Consider the following 18,923-nt stretch of genomic DNA (forward strand, 5'->3'; position numbering starts at 1 on the left):
AAAAAAAAAAAAAAGAGGATGAGGAAGAAGAAATAAAGTGAGAGATCAAAAGAGAGAAGAAGAAGATAAGAGAAAAAACAGAAGAGGGAAGAAAATCAGAAAAGGAGGAAAAGAGGGTCGGCAGCCATTGTTCAACTAAAACCTAAATTCTCAAATTCATTCAAAAAATCTAACCATTGAGTTCATCCATTACATGACTAATATAAAGGAAAAATCAAACAATTAATGAAAATTATTCTAAAATTAGAAACTTGCTAATTGTAGGTATTATGGACCTCCGTCCGGATCGTCATATGGCGCGTAGCTTGTGTACACACGCTAGGGTTCGACCCTAATGAGATGAGATAGTACCCCCTGATCATCAAATGCCAAAGGGGGGAGATAAACGTTATGGGTAAAAGGGAGTCGCCACCTAGAAAGGGTCTAGGACCCATAAATGTCTCTCCCAATCAAGGGAGAGAGACTAATGACTGATGGATAAGGCTGGTTTGCACAAAGATTCTAGACAAGTGTCAAGTGATAGATTGGGAAGGTGTTAGGCACCAAATTTGCCCGACCCTAAGGCCGGCCTCTTTTTGTTTGACCAAAGTTTGTTTGTACCCTACTAACTAGTCTTAAATCTAGGTCACTGAAAACCCTAAACTAGGTATCTAAATAATGACATGTGTGAAACTCTAAACCATATGTCTATGTTATGCTAACCTAGGTTATAATGAAAATAATGAAATAATTACGCTAATTAAATATTAAAAACCCAAAATGATTTGATTAATGTGTTATGAGTTTTAGATTAAACTAATTAAATAAACTTAGCCCTAGGATTAGTTGAGCAACTCATGAAACCCTAAATTAACTAATTTGATTAATTGAGTCTAACCTAGATGGATGATTAATGAACTTATGAAATCCTAAATTGAACTAATTGGTATGATTAAAGATTTAACACATTATGAGGTCCTATAATAGATTATTTGCAAGCGGTACCTAAATAATTGGTAAAGTAAGGTATGGTATGGAATCCTATTTATGCTAGTTTGCAAATGACTTTTAACTAGATTAAAACTATGTTTATTAACTATATTAGACAATCAAAAGAGGGATGTAATAAAAGCTAGTTAGTCTTGTTACACTTATCTAGGGTTTAAGATTGAATCTAAAAGATTGGTTGAATGCAATATGAGTCCTACTTTGATCTTATTGTTTAATGGATTTTAGAACAACTAAGTGAAAGATGCCTAAAACTATCATAGATTACGTGAAAAAAACGGATATGCTAAATTTAAGTATATACTACATTATATGAAATAAATCTAAATTGCTCTAAGGTTATGATTTACCTAATTAAACTGGTAAATAGATTAAAAAAAAAAAAGAAAAGAATTGGTTAACTTAAATTGTTTAGATTAGCTACAATAAATTAAAGCAAAATTATTAAACCAGATATGATGGAAGCCAATTAGAGTATGATATGGATTAAAAATATTCCAACAAATGGTAAGAAATATGATTAGACCATGTTGAAAGTAAAATAAAATACCTAAGTTAGATTTACTGCTAAGCTTAAGGTTTTTTTTTGTGAAGTTGAATTTAGATTAAAAGGAAGAAAAGAAATAAAAAAGGAGGGAAAAAGGGGGGGTTCGGTTGGTGCTGGTTCAGCAGTGAAGAAGAAGAAGAAGGATACGGTTCAGTGGGTTTAAGGCCTTGGTGGAGATGAAGGAGGGGGGAACTAGGAGAAGGAGAAAGGGTGCTGCCGGGTAGTGGTTGCAGCAGCAGGGAAGAAGAAAAGAAAAAGAAGAAGAAGAGGAAGAGAATTGCAGCAGCAGGGAAAAAGAAAAGAAGAAGAAGAAAAAGAAGAAGAGGAAGAAGAAGAAGAAAAAGAAGAAGAGGAAGAAGAAGAAGAAGAAGAAGAAAGGAGGAGAAAGGTGCGGCTGCAAGTTTGGTTTCAGCAGCAGGGAAGAAGAAGAGAAGAAGAAGAAAGGTTGCAGGTTCGGTGGCTGTTGTAGCAGGGAAGAAAAAGAGAAGAAGAAGAAGAGTGCGGCTGCAGGTTCAGTGGCTGTTGTAGCAGGGGAGATAAAAAGAAGAAGGGAAGAAGGAGAAGGAGTTAGGGTGCGGCTGCAAGTTCGGTTGCAGCAGCAGGGAAGAAGAAGAGAAAAAGAAGAAGAAGAAAAGGAGGAGTTAGGGTGCGGCTGCAAGTTCGGTTGCAGCAGCAGGGAAGAAGAAGAAAGGAGGAGTTCGGTGGCTGTTGTAGCAGGGAAGAAAAAGAGAAGAAGAAAAGAAGGAGAAGGGAGTGGAGATTAGGTTAGTGCTGAGATCCTAATCTAAGGGTCTAGATTAAAAGAACAAAAAACAATTTTAAAAAAACTAAACCAAATCAAATCTACTTAAGTAAGCATGTTAAAAAAAAAACCAATTAAGCCTAATTAATCTAAAAGAATCAATTAAACCTAAATACCTTTAATTGGACCGGAATAAATAAATTCACATCTAATAAACCGTATTGAACCAAACTGAAACTAATTAAACATAATTAATCTAAATAAATCAATTATTAATGAATTAGAAACTAATCTATTAAATTAAACTAATTCTAAATTGCTATTGAAAAAAAAGAAGAAAAAAATAAATACCTTAACCCAGCTTTAATCAAGAAACAAGGAGAGATAACCCTTGTGCTTCAAGCCCGAAATTGAACCGAACCGGACTAGGTCTCCTGGCTCAAGGAAGGATTACACATTCAAAAATTTTTACTTTGAGGGATTCTTTATTTAGAGAGAGGGAATTAGCAAAAACCTTCATGGGGCCATATTCCTTCTCTCAAATTTTTCTCCTCCCCTTGGTGGAAGAGAGGAAGGGCTATTCTTATAGCCTTGGGACTTGGGACAATTCTTTCATATTTCCGATGTGGGACTAAAAAACTAGAGAGAATTGTCCAAAAAGGCTTGCTTTTGGACAAAGGGGTTTGGGCGCCATGTGGCACCCTTTGGTTGCTCGGAATGGAATCTGATACCGAACTTTGGAGTCAACTTTCGGGGGTCATATCTTTCAAACCGTTTGTCGGAATTCGACGTGTAATATGTCGTTAGAAAGCTCAGTCCGAGCACTATCCAATGATGTGAGACACGATTGTAGTCTCGACCAGGAACCTTTACAAAAATATGCATAAAATAGGGACCCGGATCATATAATGAAAGAGAGAATCGGGCGTCGATTCGCATAGTTCTCGCATCAAAGTGTAATGTCCGACTTGAGGGGACAAACAACAATAATCCACAACATCAAATTCTAATTTTTGAAAACATTTTCTCTTGAAAGTTTATAGGAAAATATGGTCATTTTCTACTCTAAGTTTGAAAATTCTCCAAGTCTAAAATATCCAACATGTAATCCTTCATATTGTCATCATTGCCGGGGGGGGTGAAAAAATTTGGTGTCTACACATACCACCCATTAAAGAGGGCACAAGTCAAATATCAAAAAACGACAATAATGTTGGAATGGAATTTCTACAAGATAGATTTCTTTGGACGGTTCAAATTTGGCTTGAGTTTTTCTAAAGGAAGAAATGGAAGAAAAATTGAAAAGCAAAAAAGATAAATGCATGAAATTGATCCATTTTTTACAGGAAGCATTATTGTTAGTGCTATATTGATGTACCAAAGCATTAACAAGAAATATCTACAGAATAAGAATTCCCTAGTAATTTGTCAAACTTTGTAGATAACATTACTTTCAGTCAATTTAGTAATGCATAAAGAAAATAGCAGTTACTGCATTTTTTGGTGCATTAAAAGAGCCATTAAGTTTCTTAGTTTGCAGTTAAATAAAGTAATTCAAATGAAATAGAAGATATTTCAAAACATGTGGTGGAATGTAATATATAGATCAGAAGGAATACCATACCATGTTTTTACATTTGAAACGCCCTGTAGGCAGAAGCACTGAATTCTTTCCTGCCTTTGAGGAAAGGGCTAGACGAAAGCAGCGATTTCGAGAATAAACAGCAGAGTCCACAAAAAGTTGAACATCAGCAGTGCCTGAATCTTTTGAGACAAATAATTCGTCAAATCTTTTATCACTCTCCCTTGCTCTAGAAATCCGTGAACATATCTGTTAATATGTCATCAAACAAAGGTGAACTAGTGCTTATGTCATCAAACAAAGGTGAACTAGTGGTTAGTTTCCTCCCCCCCACGCCCCCACCCCCAAAGATTTAAGAAATGTCTACCAAAAGAGAGAGATCATGATAATCAAGACTAAAAATTCCCATTCCAATGACCAAAAGGCTTTAGTAAATATTTTTGCAATTAGAACATGTAAACAAACATTTTATAATTTTGCAACAAATTAAAATACTTCTTACAAATATGAGCATCAGAATAAGCACATTAAAATCCCAATCATTTTAAAGAGAATATATTGAGAATCTGGAAATGCCTTCAGTTGAAGTATAAGCATTTAGAATTTTATCCATATAGAAATAAACGAATTAATTAAAATGCTTCATGAAGGCATACCTCAGCAACAAATGCCCCAGCATGTGAGTTGTCCTTGAAGGCAGTTTTTGGTATACGGAGGATCAAATGACGTGAGAACTTTTCTGCCAGAAAGTAATAAGTGAAGTAAAGCTTTAGTTCCAAACTGCAAATTTAGGATGAAAATATCTGTTTTGGGGGATGATATAAAATGGAAAGTTATCCTAGGGATGATAGAAAATTTCTAATGGTCCATCAAATCTAGGTAACAGCAGTTGAACCCAATAAGATCCATGCCACTCGTATGGATCCTAATTGCTTCAAATGAATTGGGAATTGGGAATTGGGATTCCTACCATGACTTTTTTCAGCTCACTTTCCTGTTTCTTAGTCTTTGACTTCGTTTATTTCAATTTTAGTCTTTGACTTCGTTTATTTCAATTTTAGTCTTTGACTTCGTTTATTTCAATTTCTTTCAATAAGGAGCCATTCCTTTCTATGGAAACAACACAGTACCACCATCTCAAACTTAATGTGGTCCATAAAAGGAACTCTTGCGATGCACTTACACTGGATAGTTAAAATATAGAATCAATAGGTGAGGGATGGACTGAGAAAGGCAAGGGGGATAGAGAGACTTGTGTATCATTAGCAGCTCCCAACAATAGTTCCAATGTAGAAACTTAATTGGATCAAGCAGGTTTGCCATGACACAAAACAAAGCACTGCATGAAATTCATAATTCAGATGAAGGAGAGTATGTTTCTGCATCAGCATTTGCCAGATACTCAAAATTTCCAGAGAAAAAAAAAATTGAAATGGATGATTTTCCTAATTTCACTTGGATGCTGCTTATGCCATTTCTAAGGGGGCTCCCAACCTACAACTCGCCCTCCCCACAAACTCCCAAACTGGGTATGTTAATAGAAAAGAAAGATCTAGGAACCAAATAGTGAATCAACTGTCCGATCCTACACTCGAATATTTTGCAAAAAAAATGTATCACATGGAAGCAACATATGTACTTTACAGAGAAATGATGAAGGAAGAATATCAAGATGCCTAATGTTAGAAAGTAGGAACACACCTCCAGTAGATGAATCAAGCTCCACCATCCATTCTCTGTCCCCACGAATAGAGTATTTCTCAAATAAGGCATCTAAAATAACTGAAATCAAGAGATCAACCATGTTGTCTCCATTTTTTCTTGCATTGGAATTCCTATTGAACTCCAAATCAAAATACAAGTGGCAAGGCATACCCTGAAAATAACTCAATCAGTGTCAGATTTCTCAGATGAATGAAAATTAACAAAATGAATCAAGGCAGTACTTTCCAATGTTTAAGGATGAGACAGATGAAATATTATCTCCCAGAAATGAAGTGTGATAATAAATTGTTTTAACTTCCATTAGTTTAGGAGAAACTGATGACTATACGAATCAAAATTATTGTTCAAAGTTTCAAATGTTAAAGGAAATGGTATAGAGATATCAGCCTCCATTATAGTGGAAATTAGTAACCAATAATTACAAATTTTAAATAAAAAGAAAAAAAGGGTTTTAAAAATTAAAGGAAGCTCATGACATATGCAAGTGGCCGAAACCATCTGCACTGAGGTGCCAAGGAGAAAGAAACCTGCACAATTATCTATAGAATTTGATAAACATATTGCTTAAACCTCATTGGATTGTGTTGCATTTTGCACTTTTGATTAAGAGTGGGCATTTTCCCCAGTATTAAAAAATATCAAGTCAACAAAAGATTTAGATTTTCTTATCATTATTATTATTATTGGACTCTTTCTAGAAAGCTCAAGTTTACCAACAAATCTTACTGTTGATTTGTGCACTTAGCTACTAGCAGCTCTGGTGAAAACTAGAAGAGATGGACAAACAGAAAACAAAAATTGCCGAAATAAATGTATAAGTGTATGCATCAAGAAAGAAGTCACCACCTCCAGAATTACTTCATAATGATGTCGAAATTTGGAATCCATGCTTTTGTACCTGGAATGATTAAACTGTCAGTTCAAACGATATCTAAAAGAAATCCATAAAATCTGATAAGATCAGGACGGTTAACCACAAACAGTTATGGAACAAGAGTAATAAAGATAACCTTTGCCAGAATTCCTCATGAGTTGAAACAAGGAACCTTCTTTGCCCATTAAAATGGTCTTGATAGCTAAAAACATGAACATGTGTGTGGATCTTTGCAAATTTTACTGCTTCATCTTGCCTGGGGAATGTAGCCCATATTTTTTTCCTAAATGAAGAACCAACATGAGACAACTCCTTAAAAATCTTAACAACATGGAAATGTCCTTCCTATACACATAATCAACATGAATCACTCCTGTAAACTAAAAATAGAAAAGGCTCATGCAAATGCACAGTTACCTTGTGTTCAAATCATTTTCTGCAGCGAGGTCATCATGTATTTCATGTAATAATTGGAACAAACGGGATGGTCTTTTTGCTGGCACACCATGAGGAGATCCATAAAAGATGAGAGGAGAGATCTTCTTGCCATTGCTAAATTTGATTGGTTCAATCTGAAGAAATAATTATGAACATTGATCAGAACTGTATTACAATGATGAGAAATTACATTAAAAATATATTCATTTAAAATGAACAGTCAGCTAAGCCTAATCCTGAAAAACTTAACCAATAGACAGGAAATTCTAACAGACAACAATGCAGATGCTAATTCATGAAGACTTTCAGAACCACACCAGAAGAGTGTTATCATATTTATCTCCAATATTTGAATAGCTGATTTCCATAAAGTGAGAGGCCATCTTATTGAAGCAACTAACATTTTAGTTTTTTACACCTTGTACAGTAAAATAAAAAAAATAAATAAATCATTGTTACAGACACTACCAAAGCTCCAAATGGCCTTGTTGAGAATGACTGCATGCAGAGTGGCCAACAAGTCTGCTGCATTGCTGCTCCCAAGCAAGGCAAACGAGACTTGCTGCCCATTTCAATGACATGGGATTTGAAAGTATAGTCCCCGCAAAGGATCCCAACCAGTATTAGACATGAAAAAGAAGCAATGTAGAATTGCAAATGGCCTACATTTTCTTTGCTGAGCTGTAAATCTGCTACATTTTGTTGTCTTTGTCTTGCTAATCCAGAGGATGGAGAGATAGAAAATGCAGATATCCCTGCTTGTGCTAAACTTGCTTTCGTCAATTTCTCACTGCTAGTCTTCCTTTCTCTTATCGCAGACTCTGGCATGCAAACAAACAATTAACAACTTAATATCAAACAAAAGAGGTCTACTTAGGAGCAATTTAAAACATAAACGAATAAATGACAAATAGAAGAAAAGGAAAATCAAGAAAGGGAATGAAACGGTAAGCTGTGAAGTATGGGATATCACGGGTTTATATATGACAACCATTACATTATAATTTTACAAAACGTTAACTCAGAAAGATATATTAAGGCAACTTCAGTTTCAAAGCAAGAAAATTGGTTACATATTCAGTAATGTTCTTTCTTTTAAGTTCCTGCCAACTGTTCAGAAGAAAGTATCAAAAATATAAGTTTCAATAAAATAAAACTACTCCAAGAAAATTTTGGTCTACTCCGAGACATTAATTCTGTCTGGAAAGGTGTTCTTAGGAAATGTTGGTTACTCTGAGACGTTAATTCTGTCTAGAAAGCTGTTCTTAGAAAATTTTGGTCTACTTCGAGACGTTAATTCTGTCTGGAAAGGTGTTCATAGAGAATGTTGGTCTACTCCAAGAAGTTAATTCTGTCTAGAAAGGTGTTCTTAGAAAATGTTGGTCTACTCCGAGAGCTATCGTTTCTTTTGACATAGAGCGGAGGTGGGTCTCAAATATTTTCAACGGCAAGTCTTCCAGCAACATTCTTGCAAGTAAGTTAGCCTTTAGTGCAATGATTCATCATATATGGTGGGAAAGAAATAAAAAGAGTACTTCTACTTGCATTCTATAGAGCAAATCTGGGACAATATCACTTTGGAGATTAGAAATAAAATTCTTCACAAGCATGCAGCTTGTCCAGATTCCAACCAGAACAGGCATCTTGCCCTTGCATGGGATCTTCCTATCATTTCTCACCCCCACCCCTTAATTTTGGTGTATCATCCAGTGATTTGTTTCTCTCCTTCCCTTGTTTGGTTTTTCCCCCTCTCGTTCTTGGATGTTTTTGTCCCCCTAGTTTTTGTTGTACCACCCCCCCCCTCTTTACTGTTTGTCTCTTTTTAGATTCTTCTGTTGAGCTCTCCCCTGTGATTGTCTCTGTGGCTTGTGCTTTATTTTTTATTTTTCTTTGTTTTAATATATTTTCCATTCATCCAAAAAAAAAAAAAACATTTGTGATTGTTTTAACTCCAGAGCTTCAGAATTACTCCTTTTAACCCTGACCAGGTCTCTGGAACAGAATCATTTGGTATTTGATTATAGTGCGGAGAATCTCTAGAACAGAGACAGATCTTACTCAGTGTACAGGACAAATCGATTAGGCAACGGAATGCAATTAATCTGAGGAACTGGACTGTTGTAATTCATACAATCGTGCAATTACTGGAATTTCCATGCAAAACCCTCGCCTAACTTTTAACAGTAACTTAAGCAGACGAAAGAAATAAGCCTAGTAGGAGAGAGCACTTACGAGGAGGAGAGACACCACACTTGAAGCAAGCGAACAGCCGATCAACGTCGTCCTTATGATCGGACGCCATTTTCTTGCATTTCCTTCTTGCAGTGATCTCTGAATCGAACTTGGTTTCTTCCCGTTTGTGACTCTCATGCTCCGTCTCCAGAGACTCCAGAAACTCCAAGAATAGCCAACAGATAAGCGAGCGGGAATTTGATTTTGCGGTCGGGAGGAAAACGGCTTTTTCATTTGAACATTCCGAACTGCGAGTATGCGAAGTTGCGAACCATAGTTTTAAGTTGGGTTTCATAGGTTTCAACTGAAGCCGCACATTCGAGGTGCGACTTTGGCTACTTGGAAATCCTATAGACCCGGCAAAACAACGCAGGGTAAATTGGGAAGAAGATTATAAAACAATTTATTGTCATATGGCAATTTGCATGTTCAGGTGTGAGTAAGGGTGTCAATTTGGGACCAGATCTGGATTCCTTCTGAAATCTACATGTTAAAACCTTGAAATCGAATGGTTCTATTTGGTTTGAGAGTTGGTTTTTCAGACCAATTAATAAATAAGATGAGACAGTTCTAGGATGAGTTCAAACTCAAACACCAATAACGAACTGGCTAGGATTGGACTCAACCTGTTCGAGTTTAGTTAATACTTGATAGTGTTCAACTCTCTTTGGGCCTACCTATCAAAATAATACTTTATATATATATATATATATATTTAAAAATATATATATTTGATAATTGTAGAAAAAAAAATACTTTATTGTTATAGCTTTAGGGTGGTGTAATAATTATATTGGAAAACTCAGGATTATGCATTAAAGAAACACTTAGGCTACGTGTTTGGTAGTCATTCAAAAATTTTTGTTTTTAAACAAGAAAACAGAATCTTTCATTTGGTGTCCAGGATTCTTTTTTTTTTTTTTTCCGAATAAACAAATCAACCTTATATTTGAGTTTTCGATATTCTTAAGAGCCCAAAACCATTAAGGATTCAAAATCAAGTTATGTTGTAATCACAAAGAAACACTTCTATTTGACTATTCAAGACTTTTGAGCGCCCTAAACCAACTAGAACCAGATCACCATCCCACTAATAACGAGGTGCAATAAACGGAACCCATTTCACTCAACGGATAGAGGGTTCTGAAATTGAGCCCCTTGGGAATCGATCCATAAAAAACTCTCCCAATCACCCAAAAACATTCCATTTAAAACATCTTATCAATTTAATAAGATAATCATGTGCTGATCACATATATAATTTGAAAACTCATTTTAAATGTATGAACCATCATATATTGCATATTTTTAATATATTTTCAAAGTTCAAAATCATTAAAAGACGGGTCTTTTCCTTTGGTTCAGTCAAATTTGAGACAGGTGTCTAGAAGAGTAATATTTTCTAAATTTGCATGATTCAAATAAACTTTTGTAAAAACTGTAAAGTTACCAATTACAAAATGGGGGAAGTTTTCCTTCACCGATAGTGATCATTGGTGAAGTGGTACTATGATTGGACTCCGGCTTGATCATTAACTCCCACCACCAACCTATGGATCCTCGATCTCTAGGCTCTGGATGATAATTGGTACCTAAAAAAATACTCCCACCACCTATTGAGGTTGAAAAACACCTTAGCCACCCCAATAAATGATTAGATCCCATGGTTGAAAAGATTTTCTCTTAACCCAGCGAAACTAGGTCTCCCCCTCCCCACTCCTCCAAAAAAAAAACTATTGTCCACAAGATTGTCATATTTCATTCCTGGGCAACTTGTCTGAATGTCAAAGTTCAATGTTTGTGGGGAACCATGTTTCTCCCATCTCAGATGAGGCCAAGTTTGTTGTTGTTGTTGTTGTTGGAAGAGCCGGATCAGCCGATCCTGATTCTTGAAACCCTGCTCCCAACGAACCAAACCTATAGACATCAAGAGAAAATTTATGAGAGATGATTAAAAAGGGGGAGGTTTCCAGCCCCTGTATTTATTAAATGTATATCCTAAAGATATGATCTACATGTCTTCCCAAAGCATTCCACCCACAAGCAAGCACCCAACTTATATAATACATTACAACACCCTTTTACATAGCAGTAACAGTAGACCCACATGCAGAAAACTTGTAGGTTACTACTTGGCTGAAAAGCTCAATTGGAAGTTTCATCTGGGAAAGAACCCCTAGGCTGCTTGAACCGATGCTCCGGAGTCAGATTTTCAGAAGCAGCTCTCTTGGGCCTCAACTGCAAAGAAAAAGAAATAGAAGGCTAAGAAGAGGTTTAAGTTTGCACGTGTGAATGAGTATAGTGTAAATTAAGAGCAGAAATCAAACCTTTTCTTCAGCTTGTTGATAGAACTGTCTCAAAAGAATATTTGTGGCTTCAGTTGATATAACTGCTAAGAACATGAAGATGTTAGGAAGTAGCAAAGCACGATAATCGAAATAAAATGACACTGTAAGCACATTACAAAAGTCCAAAAATTAAAACAAATGCAAACAAGAAGAAAATTAAACTAATATAAACATACAAGGGCCCGATTGATAACACTTTTATTCTCAATTCATTGATTTTGCTTGGAAGTGATTTTTTGTGATTTTGTGATTTCTGAGATCAAGATCACCGATTGGTACATCGTCAGGGAAGTAATTTTAGAAGTGACTCAGATCAGAACCAACAATTGGTGACTTAGGCTGCTATTTTGTAAGTTATTTGCTTCACGAGCTTTGTTCGAAGCAGTGAAAGCAGATTTTTTACGCTGCAATTCCTGATTTTTGGGGGCAAATGGGGCTGGTCTGATTCCTAGGAACATGAAATCGAACCAGTGTTACCAAGCAAAATTCTACTCCCAATCTGTTCCCATGAAACAAAAATCAATGGAATCGAGAGTGTTGTCAATCGGGCCCTAAAGGGCCATAACCTAGTGTAAGTCCCACTTTTGTAGGGTCCCGAGAAGGGCAATTTGAAGACGGTTTTAATCTTTAGCAGTTCTGCACAAAGTAGCTACAGCAGGGAAAAGTGCTGGTTGGGTTTATTTAAATTCAGTTACTAAAATCGAGCTATAGGTTAAAAGCGGATGTCTGGATTTCAAGAAAAACTTCAAATTTCGAGGTATTTAGTTCCAGATATCTCTCCACCAGTAACCTCGTTCCATGTTTATGGCAAAACGGACTGCAGTGCCTACCCCTCCTCTCTTTCCAGATATTGCACACCTGACCAACCTTTATGTTCTTTTCATTTGTATGTGTTTTATAGGGAGACAGCTAATTCAACCAAAAAAGGTCAGGTCAACCAAATCAACAGTTAGACCATCCCAAACTTCCAGCCACCATGACACCCACAGCATGGACAAATTTCTTAGCCTGTAGAAGGATCGAACACACATTACCCATCCATGGGAGATGATTATGGCTTACTGGCTCAACTTGCAGGAACAGTCCACATTCATCGCTAGGCTATAAAACTCTCAGAGAAAGATCACATTCCTAGTTGCCCAACCATCTTACTTTTTTCAGTCTTTCAGATTCCAACCACAATCACAATACATTTAGAACCCTACCTAGAGAATCATCACATTTTAACACAATGCAATGAGACCATATCTAAGGGGAACAAGTTGCAGAAATATTTTATTGCTGCCTGAAGTGTTCTAATCCACAATCCTTGACGTGTAGCAAAGATCTCCAGACAAGATCTCAGGCACCTGACTTGGTCATTTTAGTAAGCTGGAAAATTGTGGTTTCTTTTCTTCCACTTCACCCTAACTGGTGTAAATATAGACCCTTGGAGACTGGTTTTGTTTGAAAACACATGCATCAACAAGAGGAACCACTGCAGGTCCTTGTCACATAGTAACAGATGAACGTACCACAAATATGAAATGTCATGGTGATGCAATAAGTGTGCTCCATGGCCAGGAATGGAAGGGGAGTTAATTCCCACATCCATCAGGTAGTGTATGACAATTAAGCTTATGAACTTGGGAAGGGCCTCTCCACCCTGAAGCTCAAGCTGTTGGGTTGAACACCATCAAAGGGTATCAGAGCTTTTATCTCTCCTTGTGGCTACAGCAGGCTAGCAGCCACCAATAAGCGTGCCAGAAATTTGAAAATGTCCTGGTATCGTGCTGCAGTCCATTTTGAGGGACGTGAAAGAAGAAAAGGTTCATGTTATGGTTATTCTCAAGTTGCAGCAGGATGGTAAATTGTCTCAATGTCAAAGTTCAATGTTTGTGGGGAACCATGTTTCTCCCAATCTCAGATTAGGCATCTTGAAGCTTCGTTTGAATGGGTGGCTGATTGTTATTCAAGGCTAATAGACCAGTTGAATATTTGTCAAAACTGACTGATGATGTAAGCAGCTGATGTAGCACGTAAAGGACCACTTCTTTTTTTTTGGGAGTCTATATCTAGATTCTTTCTTGTAGAACAACTCTTTTTCACTTTGTAAAGTTCAACCAAACACCCCCCCAAAAGGCGGCAAATCCTTGGACAGCCGACAATGAGATATCAAGAACAGTTTAGTCAACAAAAAAAAATGGCTTAATTTAAATTTAATCCAGCAAACAGGCAATAAAAGCTTGAAAGACAAGTATTTTTATCAGTAAGTTCAGCTTCCAAGTCGCAGTTTACCAGAAACAAACAGGGTCCCCCTGCACACAGGAGAAGGCGTGGTTTTCCCAAATAAAGCAGAAAGCAGTACTGGAGAAGATACATATGCAGCATATCATCTATTACGGCCCAGCATTGAAGGGGAAAAAAAACAGGACGGCTATTAATAACCATTTGGAACGATTAGGGAAATGTACATCAAATAAAATTATATTTTATTACAATATCAATTAATTACTATTTTTGGTCATGATATTATTGTTCATTGCAGTAAGCAAGCTCACAAAAAGAAATTATTAGTTAAGAAAAAATTTAATGGATGAATACTAATCAGACACAATGATAAAGTTTCAACAGAATCCAAAATTACGAATTTCTAGAATTGCAACACGCGATATAACACAATATTGTAATAACAGGATGATGATAAAGGATCTGATTCTAACCTTGATTAGGGGGTGGAACTGTCCGATTATGAGTTGGATGATAGGTAGCAGGCATTAGCTTCTGAAAATACACCCCAAAAAAATTAGAACAAATGAAATTGTACAAATACATCTTATTACTTACTGGCTTTCTTTGCATTAAATGCAAAAGAAAAATGAAACCATTTACCAAAATAAAGGAAAGAAAATATGATAAATAAGAAAACAAGCAATCACTACATCCAACCAATAAATGAGATAATTCCAAATTCTATAGAGCCCTACAGCAAATCAAGAATGGGTCCTCCGCAACCAACTCTTGTATCGCGAACTACGCCACCCCTATTGAGCACATAAAAGGATCTCAAGTCTGTTTTGTTAAAGACAATTTTACTCCCCCAAGCATTTACTAGGCCAATTTATTTATCAAATACACCTCAGGTGCTTTCTCTGTGCACAAGAATTGAGGGGGGAGAACAGAACCCTCCATTCAGTAAAACAGCTTATCATCATTACCAATTAAAAAGACTTAATTTAAAACAATATTCAGAAGATCAAGATCCATTAGAGAATTAATCCCACAATCGATACAGAAGATAGCAGAATTTTAGTCACACAAAATACTGAAGGAAGTGAAAATGGCAGTACATCTATGATTCTATCACTCATTCAGGATGCAGTACATGAGATGTTGAAATGCAGGGAGCACCAAAATGACAAGATGTTAGTTCCAAGTTCCAACTGAAAAAAACAAAAATTCTTGTAAATATTGTGTTTTCATTCTCCACTAGGGCAAAGGTTCCCTTAACAGCCATCAAAGAAGCCTTTCCTTGACGTGTCCCTCAGTTTTCCAGAGGCGGCAAACTCAATAGAAGTGCTTCCCATCCAACAGCCGGTTTGACCAGAGGCAGCCTCCACCTTGCTCAGAAAAGAAGGCCCTTGTTGGTGGAGCAGTGTTTTTTTTTTACATTTTCTCAGGGGACATTGTTTTGAATCCCAGATCAGACCAAACAGGTGAATCACTCAGACATAGCCACCACTGCATGCTTTTGGGTTGGTTTGCCTGTTGATCCAAAGTGCTCCAAGAACCATTTGAACCATCTAACCCAGACAATCAAACCATCCAATCAGGATTGGACCATGTTAACAACTTTATAGCTTGAGTAGGAATCTTTCTTAGAAAATTTTTTGACTTGTAGATTCATGGGTATTAATTAGTTTTTTATTAATAGAGAAAACACATATTCAAGGTTTAAAAGTTTCTCTCAAACTAATGGATTACAAATCTAGTGGTTCCGAATTTTAGAAAAAATCCAACATGTTCCTATCAAATTAACTCTACAATTAAGTAAATCTGTTGGTTGTCTTCTCAAATTGATATGATAGCCATGAATTAGTTGTCTATAAAATAACAGTAATAAAGTACATCATATCTTCTTTGCTGACATCATCAGATTGACAAAGACTAACCAATAGCCGAACCATGTTGAACCAATCCATGACTTTTCAGTTCTGTGCAGTGCTCGAGTTTAACACGTTGTAAATGAAAGATCTCAAAGAACAGTTAAGACTGGAATCAGAATCGCCAACTTAGTGGCATCAACCATAGGGAGTGGTCATAGAGCCTAGAGGTGATGGTAACTACAAAAAGAAATAAGGCTGAAGTGAATATCCTCATGCCCTGGTTCAAGCATTCAACAATGTGGTATACTTTGCAGGAATACTTTGATCTACTCAATGAGATAGATTTTCTTCAATCTGAGAAAATGGATGACAAATATCTACGCCACTTAAATGCAATGTATGTTAATCATTTCCTTTTCACAGGAGAATCCAGGAAATTTTCCCACAAAACTCTGAGAAACACATTCTGGCCTTCATCCAGGTACAGATCTCAGCTTCCTTGCAGAATATAACACATCTTGATCTTAAGAGGTCGAGCCAGACAACCATGCTTCCACTTATCACAGATCAAATGAAACAATATCAAACCATATCTCAGCGAAAGTCTACATCAAATCTCCGAATGATCATAGATATCACCAACTAAAATATCTTATACAATCTTTGTAACAAGGACATTTCATTTTCCAAAATTTTGCCATGTTGGAATCTGAAACTTCTGGTGTCTACATTTGCCTGTATATCTGTCACAGGAGGAGCCATGTCGGAATACCTGCATCCATGCTGAAAATAAACACCTACGTGATCATGTGCATTTCCTTGTTACCTAGCATATGACTTTCCTTGGATCCAAGAGAACTGGTATCACAATTTTCATTGCAAAACAGGGAGTAATGAATGAGAAAAAATGGTTGCACCACTTCCATCATGTTTGGACTGGTCGTGAGGCCAAACTCCATTCTCCACTGTAGTGAAAATCTGAACATAGATTCCCATAATGGTTTGCCGGCAGTGCATTTTCCTGTCCTCTATAATCAACAATCAACATAAACAAATGCAATATCTCAAGCCTCCTAACAAATCAAGAAACATAGTTGTATCCCACTATCCATCCTAGGTCAATATCCATATCCGGGTGATCAAAATCAGTCCCCTGGCACTTGGGGTGGACTTCATTCCAAAATTTATCTATCTTTATTCGTGTCTACTGTATCAATCATGCTAGATTTAGGCTGCATGTTATCATTGCAAATCATAGTATGGTGATCTAGAATAATGAATGGTAGGGGACCAATTACTACAACCAATAGTAAACTGTAATTGTTGATTCTATCATGCCATAGTTTTGCCATGCTTTTGCAGTCTGCTCATCAAATTGGATCCCAAATTTCTTGAAAGTGATTGAGAATGGTGTGGTAGCACAGAAAATCCACATGCAGGGCCAGACGTGACATGCTGCTGACAATGAGAAAGAAACAGCATTAAATGGAAGCAAAAAAATTAAGAAAAACTACCAGGGTTTTCATAGAGGGTGGACCTTGGCGCAACGGTAAGGTTGCTCAATTACAACCTGGTGGTTGTGGATTCAAATCAAGGAAATAGACTCCACAGATCGGAGGTAAGGCTGCGTACATTTATCCTTCCCCAGACTCTGCAGTAGCAGGAGCCTCGTGCACTGGGCCCTTTTTAATACCACGGTTTTCAGATGCAAAGCAACATTCAGTAGTCATTGAAACCAGAATATTTTCAGTAAATATTGCCTTCTATAGTTTTTAAGCTTTTTGTGTAGTGTCAAGAGTGGCAATGCAATTTCTGCATTCCCCAAAGCTGCATTGTATTGACTACTAATGATCTATTTATTCACAACTGTTCCAGACCATTCCCTAATCTAGAACTCCACACAACAAGCCAAGGTCCAGAACTGAATTGGAAGCTTGTTAAACTTGTGTTCCAACCTCAACGACATAATTCTGAAGTGAACAGAAATTATCACTTTTTTGTATAAGAAATAAGGTGTTAATCCATAAGAATCAGCACCAAAACTGGTATGCAACAATGCAAAGTCTACCTTTCACTTCTTTTATCTACATCATATGTAGAAACTGCAGTGACCCAACCAGCAATGCAAACAAAATAGTAACACCGGAAAATTAAACTCTCATATAACAGTACAAAAACCATTGTCATGGTTGCCGGCACCCGCAAATCTGATCTCTTGTTCTGACACACAAATTGCACAATTTTCCACACTAATGTAGAATCCCCAGAATTTTATTTAAAAATGTAAAGTAGTTGGAGAAGCAATCACCACAAAACCTAAATTTGCATAAAGAAACCCCACACCCATCAATCAAATTCTAAAAGCAACTAGTTTCGTATCAAATTTAAGCTAAATAAGCAGAAAATTCAGACAAACAAATTGAACTCAAAACCCAAACAATCGATTGAAGTAAACAAAAATAAGATTCTAATACAAACATTATAGTTCTAGACAAAGAAGAAAGGAAGAACAATGCTTACAGAAGGATTGGAGGGATCAGAAGGTCGAATTTGGCTGAAATTGTGAGGATCAAATGAAGGCCAATCACCGAGCATAGAACCCATCAAAAAGCTGCTTTTGGGAAGTGGAATTCGATCGGAGAAACGAAGAAAAACGAATTATCTATGGCCCATTTAGAGCAACATAGTATCAATGTGACGAAGTCGGAGATCATCAAAAAGAGTCTTTAAAGTGGAAGAAATCCGAAGGGGAAAGAAAAATAATTAAAACTCTTACAATTTTCGTAGTTTATAGAGTTACTCATGGAAGTTTAACCGCCCAATCGTTCCCTTTCTTGGTGAGGTTAAAAAAGCCGCACACGTTTATGGAATTATGGATATTCCCCTGGTTCTAGAATGTTTATGGAATCCTCACCAGTGTTCTATGTATCGGTATCGGATCGGTCAGATCATATCGGTAGATTGGTATCGGTACTGACCGATCCTGAATCGGGTATTCGTATCAGATCAGGGTAAAATCGGAAGAAAAAAAACCAGTTTGACTTTGACCTATCCAAGCTAATATGGATAGAGCATTAGATCAAGGGTAAAATCGAAAAACCCCATTTTGATGTACTTGTAGCGTGAGGGGTGCACTACAGATTGTATAGCATGGCACTGAAAGCCAACACGTGGACATGGGGTGATCGATTGGTTAATAGAGATGATGCTACATAGAGCAGTTCGTACATTAAAAACACTAGAACTCGATCCCTTGAAATCTTTCAAACACAAAATATGGGGAATCAAAAGAAAAATAGGGGCTACGCAAACTCCATCTCTGATCTCCATTGAAGCATAAGAAATCCTTCCAATGTTTCGCAT

At 36.7% G+C, this 18,923-nt stretch overlaps 2 protein-coding genes across 3 annotated transcripts in view; both read right to left on the reverse strand.

Moving 5' to 3' along the window:
- Positions 1-9,437, reverse strand: part of LOC122061684 (DNA-directed primase/polymerase protein) — a 109,229-nt gene extending 99,792 nt beyond the window's left edge. Inside the window, exons 1-8 of the mRNA XM_042625100.1 lie at positions 9,128-9,437; positions 7,562-7,716; positions 6,875-7,029; positions 6,594-6,740; positions 6,430-6,481; positions 5,560-5,734; positions 4,515-4,597; positions 3,901-4,107 (exon numbers count right to left, since the gene is read on the reverse strand). Of these exons, the coding sequence (XP_042481034.1) occupies positions 3,901-4,107; positions 4,515-4,597; positions 5,560-5,734; positions 6,430-6,481; positions 6,594-6,740; positions 6,875-7,029; positions 7,562-7,716; positions 9,128-9,422 (1,269 nt within the window). The 5' untranslated portion in view covers positions 9,423-9,437. The remainder of the gene's footprint in view (positions 1-3,900; positions 4,108-4,514; positions 4,598-5,559; positions 5,735-6,429; positions 6,482-6,593; positions 6,741-6,874; positions 7,030-7,561; positions 7,717-9,127) is intronic.
- A 1,073-nt stretch (positions 9,438-10,510) lies between these two features.
- Positions 10,511-18,401, reverse strand: LOC122062070 (DET1- and DDB1-associated protein 1). 2 transcript variants are annotated; one of them, XM_042625714.1, is made up of 5 exons: positions 18,081-18,401; positions 14,178-14,238; positions 11,455-11,516; positions 11,235-11,365; positions 10,511-11,044 (listed from the first exon to the last, which is right to left on the reverse strand). In XM_042625714.1, exons 1-4 carry the CDS (start codon positions 18,162-18,164, stop codon positions 11,273-11,275), a joined length of 300 nt encoding a protein of 99 aa, XP_042481648.1. In that variant the 5' UTR covers positions 18,165-18,401; the 3' UTR covers positions 10,511-11,044; positions 11,235-11,272. The 2 variants fall into 2 exon arrangements, with proteins under 2 accessions (XP_042481648.1, XP_042481647.1); XM_042625713.1 differs by lacking the exon at positions 10,511-11,044 and having other exon boundaries at positions 11,076-11,365; positions 18,081-18,400.
- Between the last annotated feature and the right edge of the window lie 522 nt (positions 18,402-18,923).

This window comes from Macadamia integrifolia, chromosome 14 (assembly GCF_013358625.1).
Source record: "Macadamia integrifolia cultivar HAES 741 chromosome 14, SCU_Mint_v3, whole genome shotgun sequence".
NCBI lineage: Eukaryota > Viridiplantae > Streptophyta > Magnoliopsida > Proteales > Proteaceae > Macadamia > Macadamia integrifolia.

Excerpts from the sequence above, each read along its gene's own strand:
- LOC122062070 (XM_042625714.1), bottom strand. The coding sequence starts at position 18,164 with ATGGGTTCTATGCTCGGTGATTGGCCTTCATTTGATCCTCACAATTTC. Across the intron at positions 14,239-18,080 it reads CTGATCCCTCCAATCCTTCT|AAGCTAATGCCTGCTACCTA; the intron begins GTAAGCATTGTT and ends GTGTATTTTCAG. Across the intron at positions 11,366-11,454 it reads ATCAACAAGCTGAAGAAAAG|TTGAGGCCCAAGAGAGCTGC; the intron begins GTTTGATTTCTG and ends TTTTCTTTGCAG.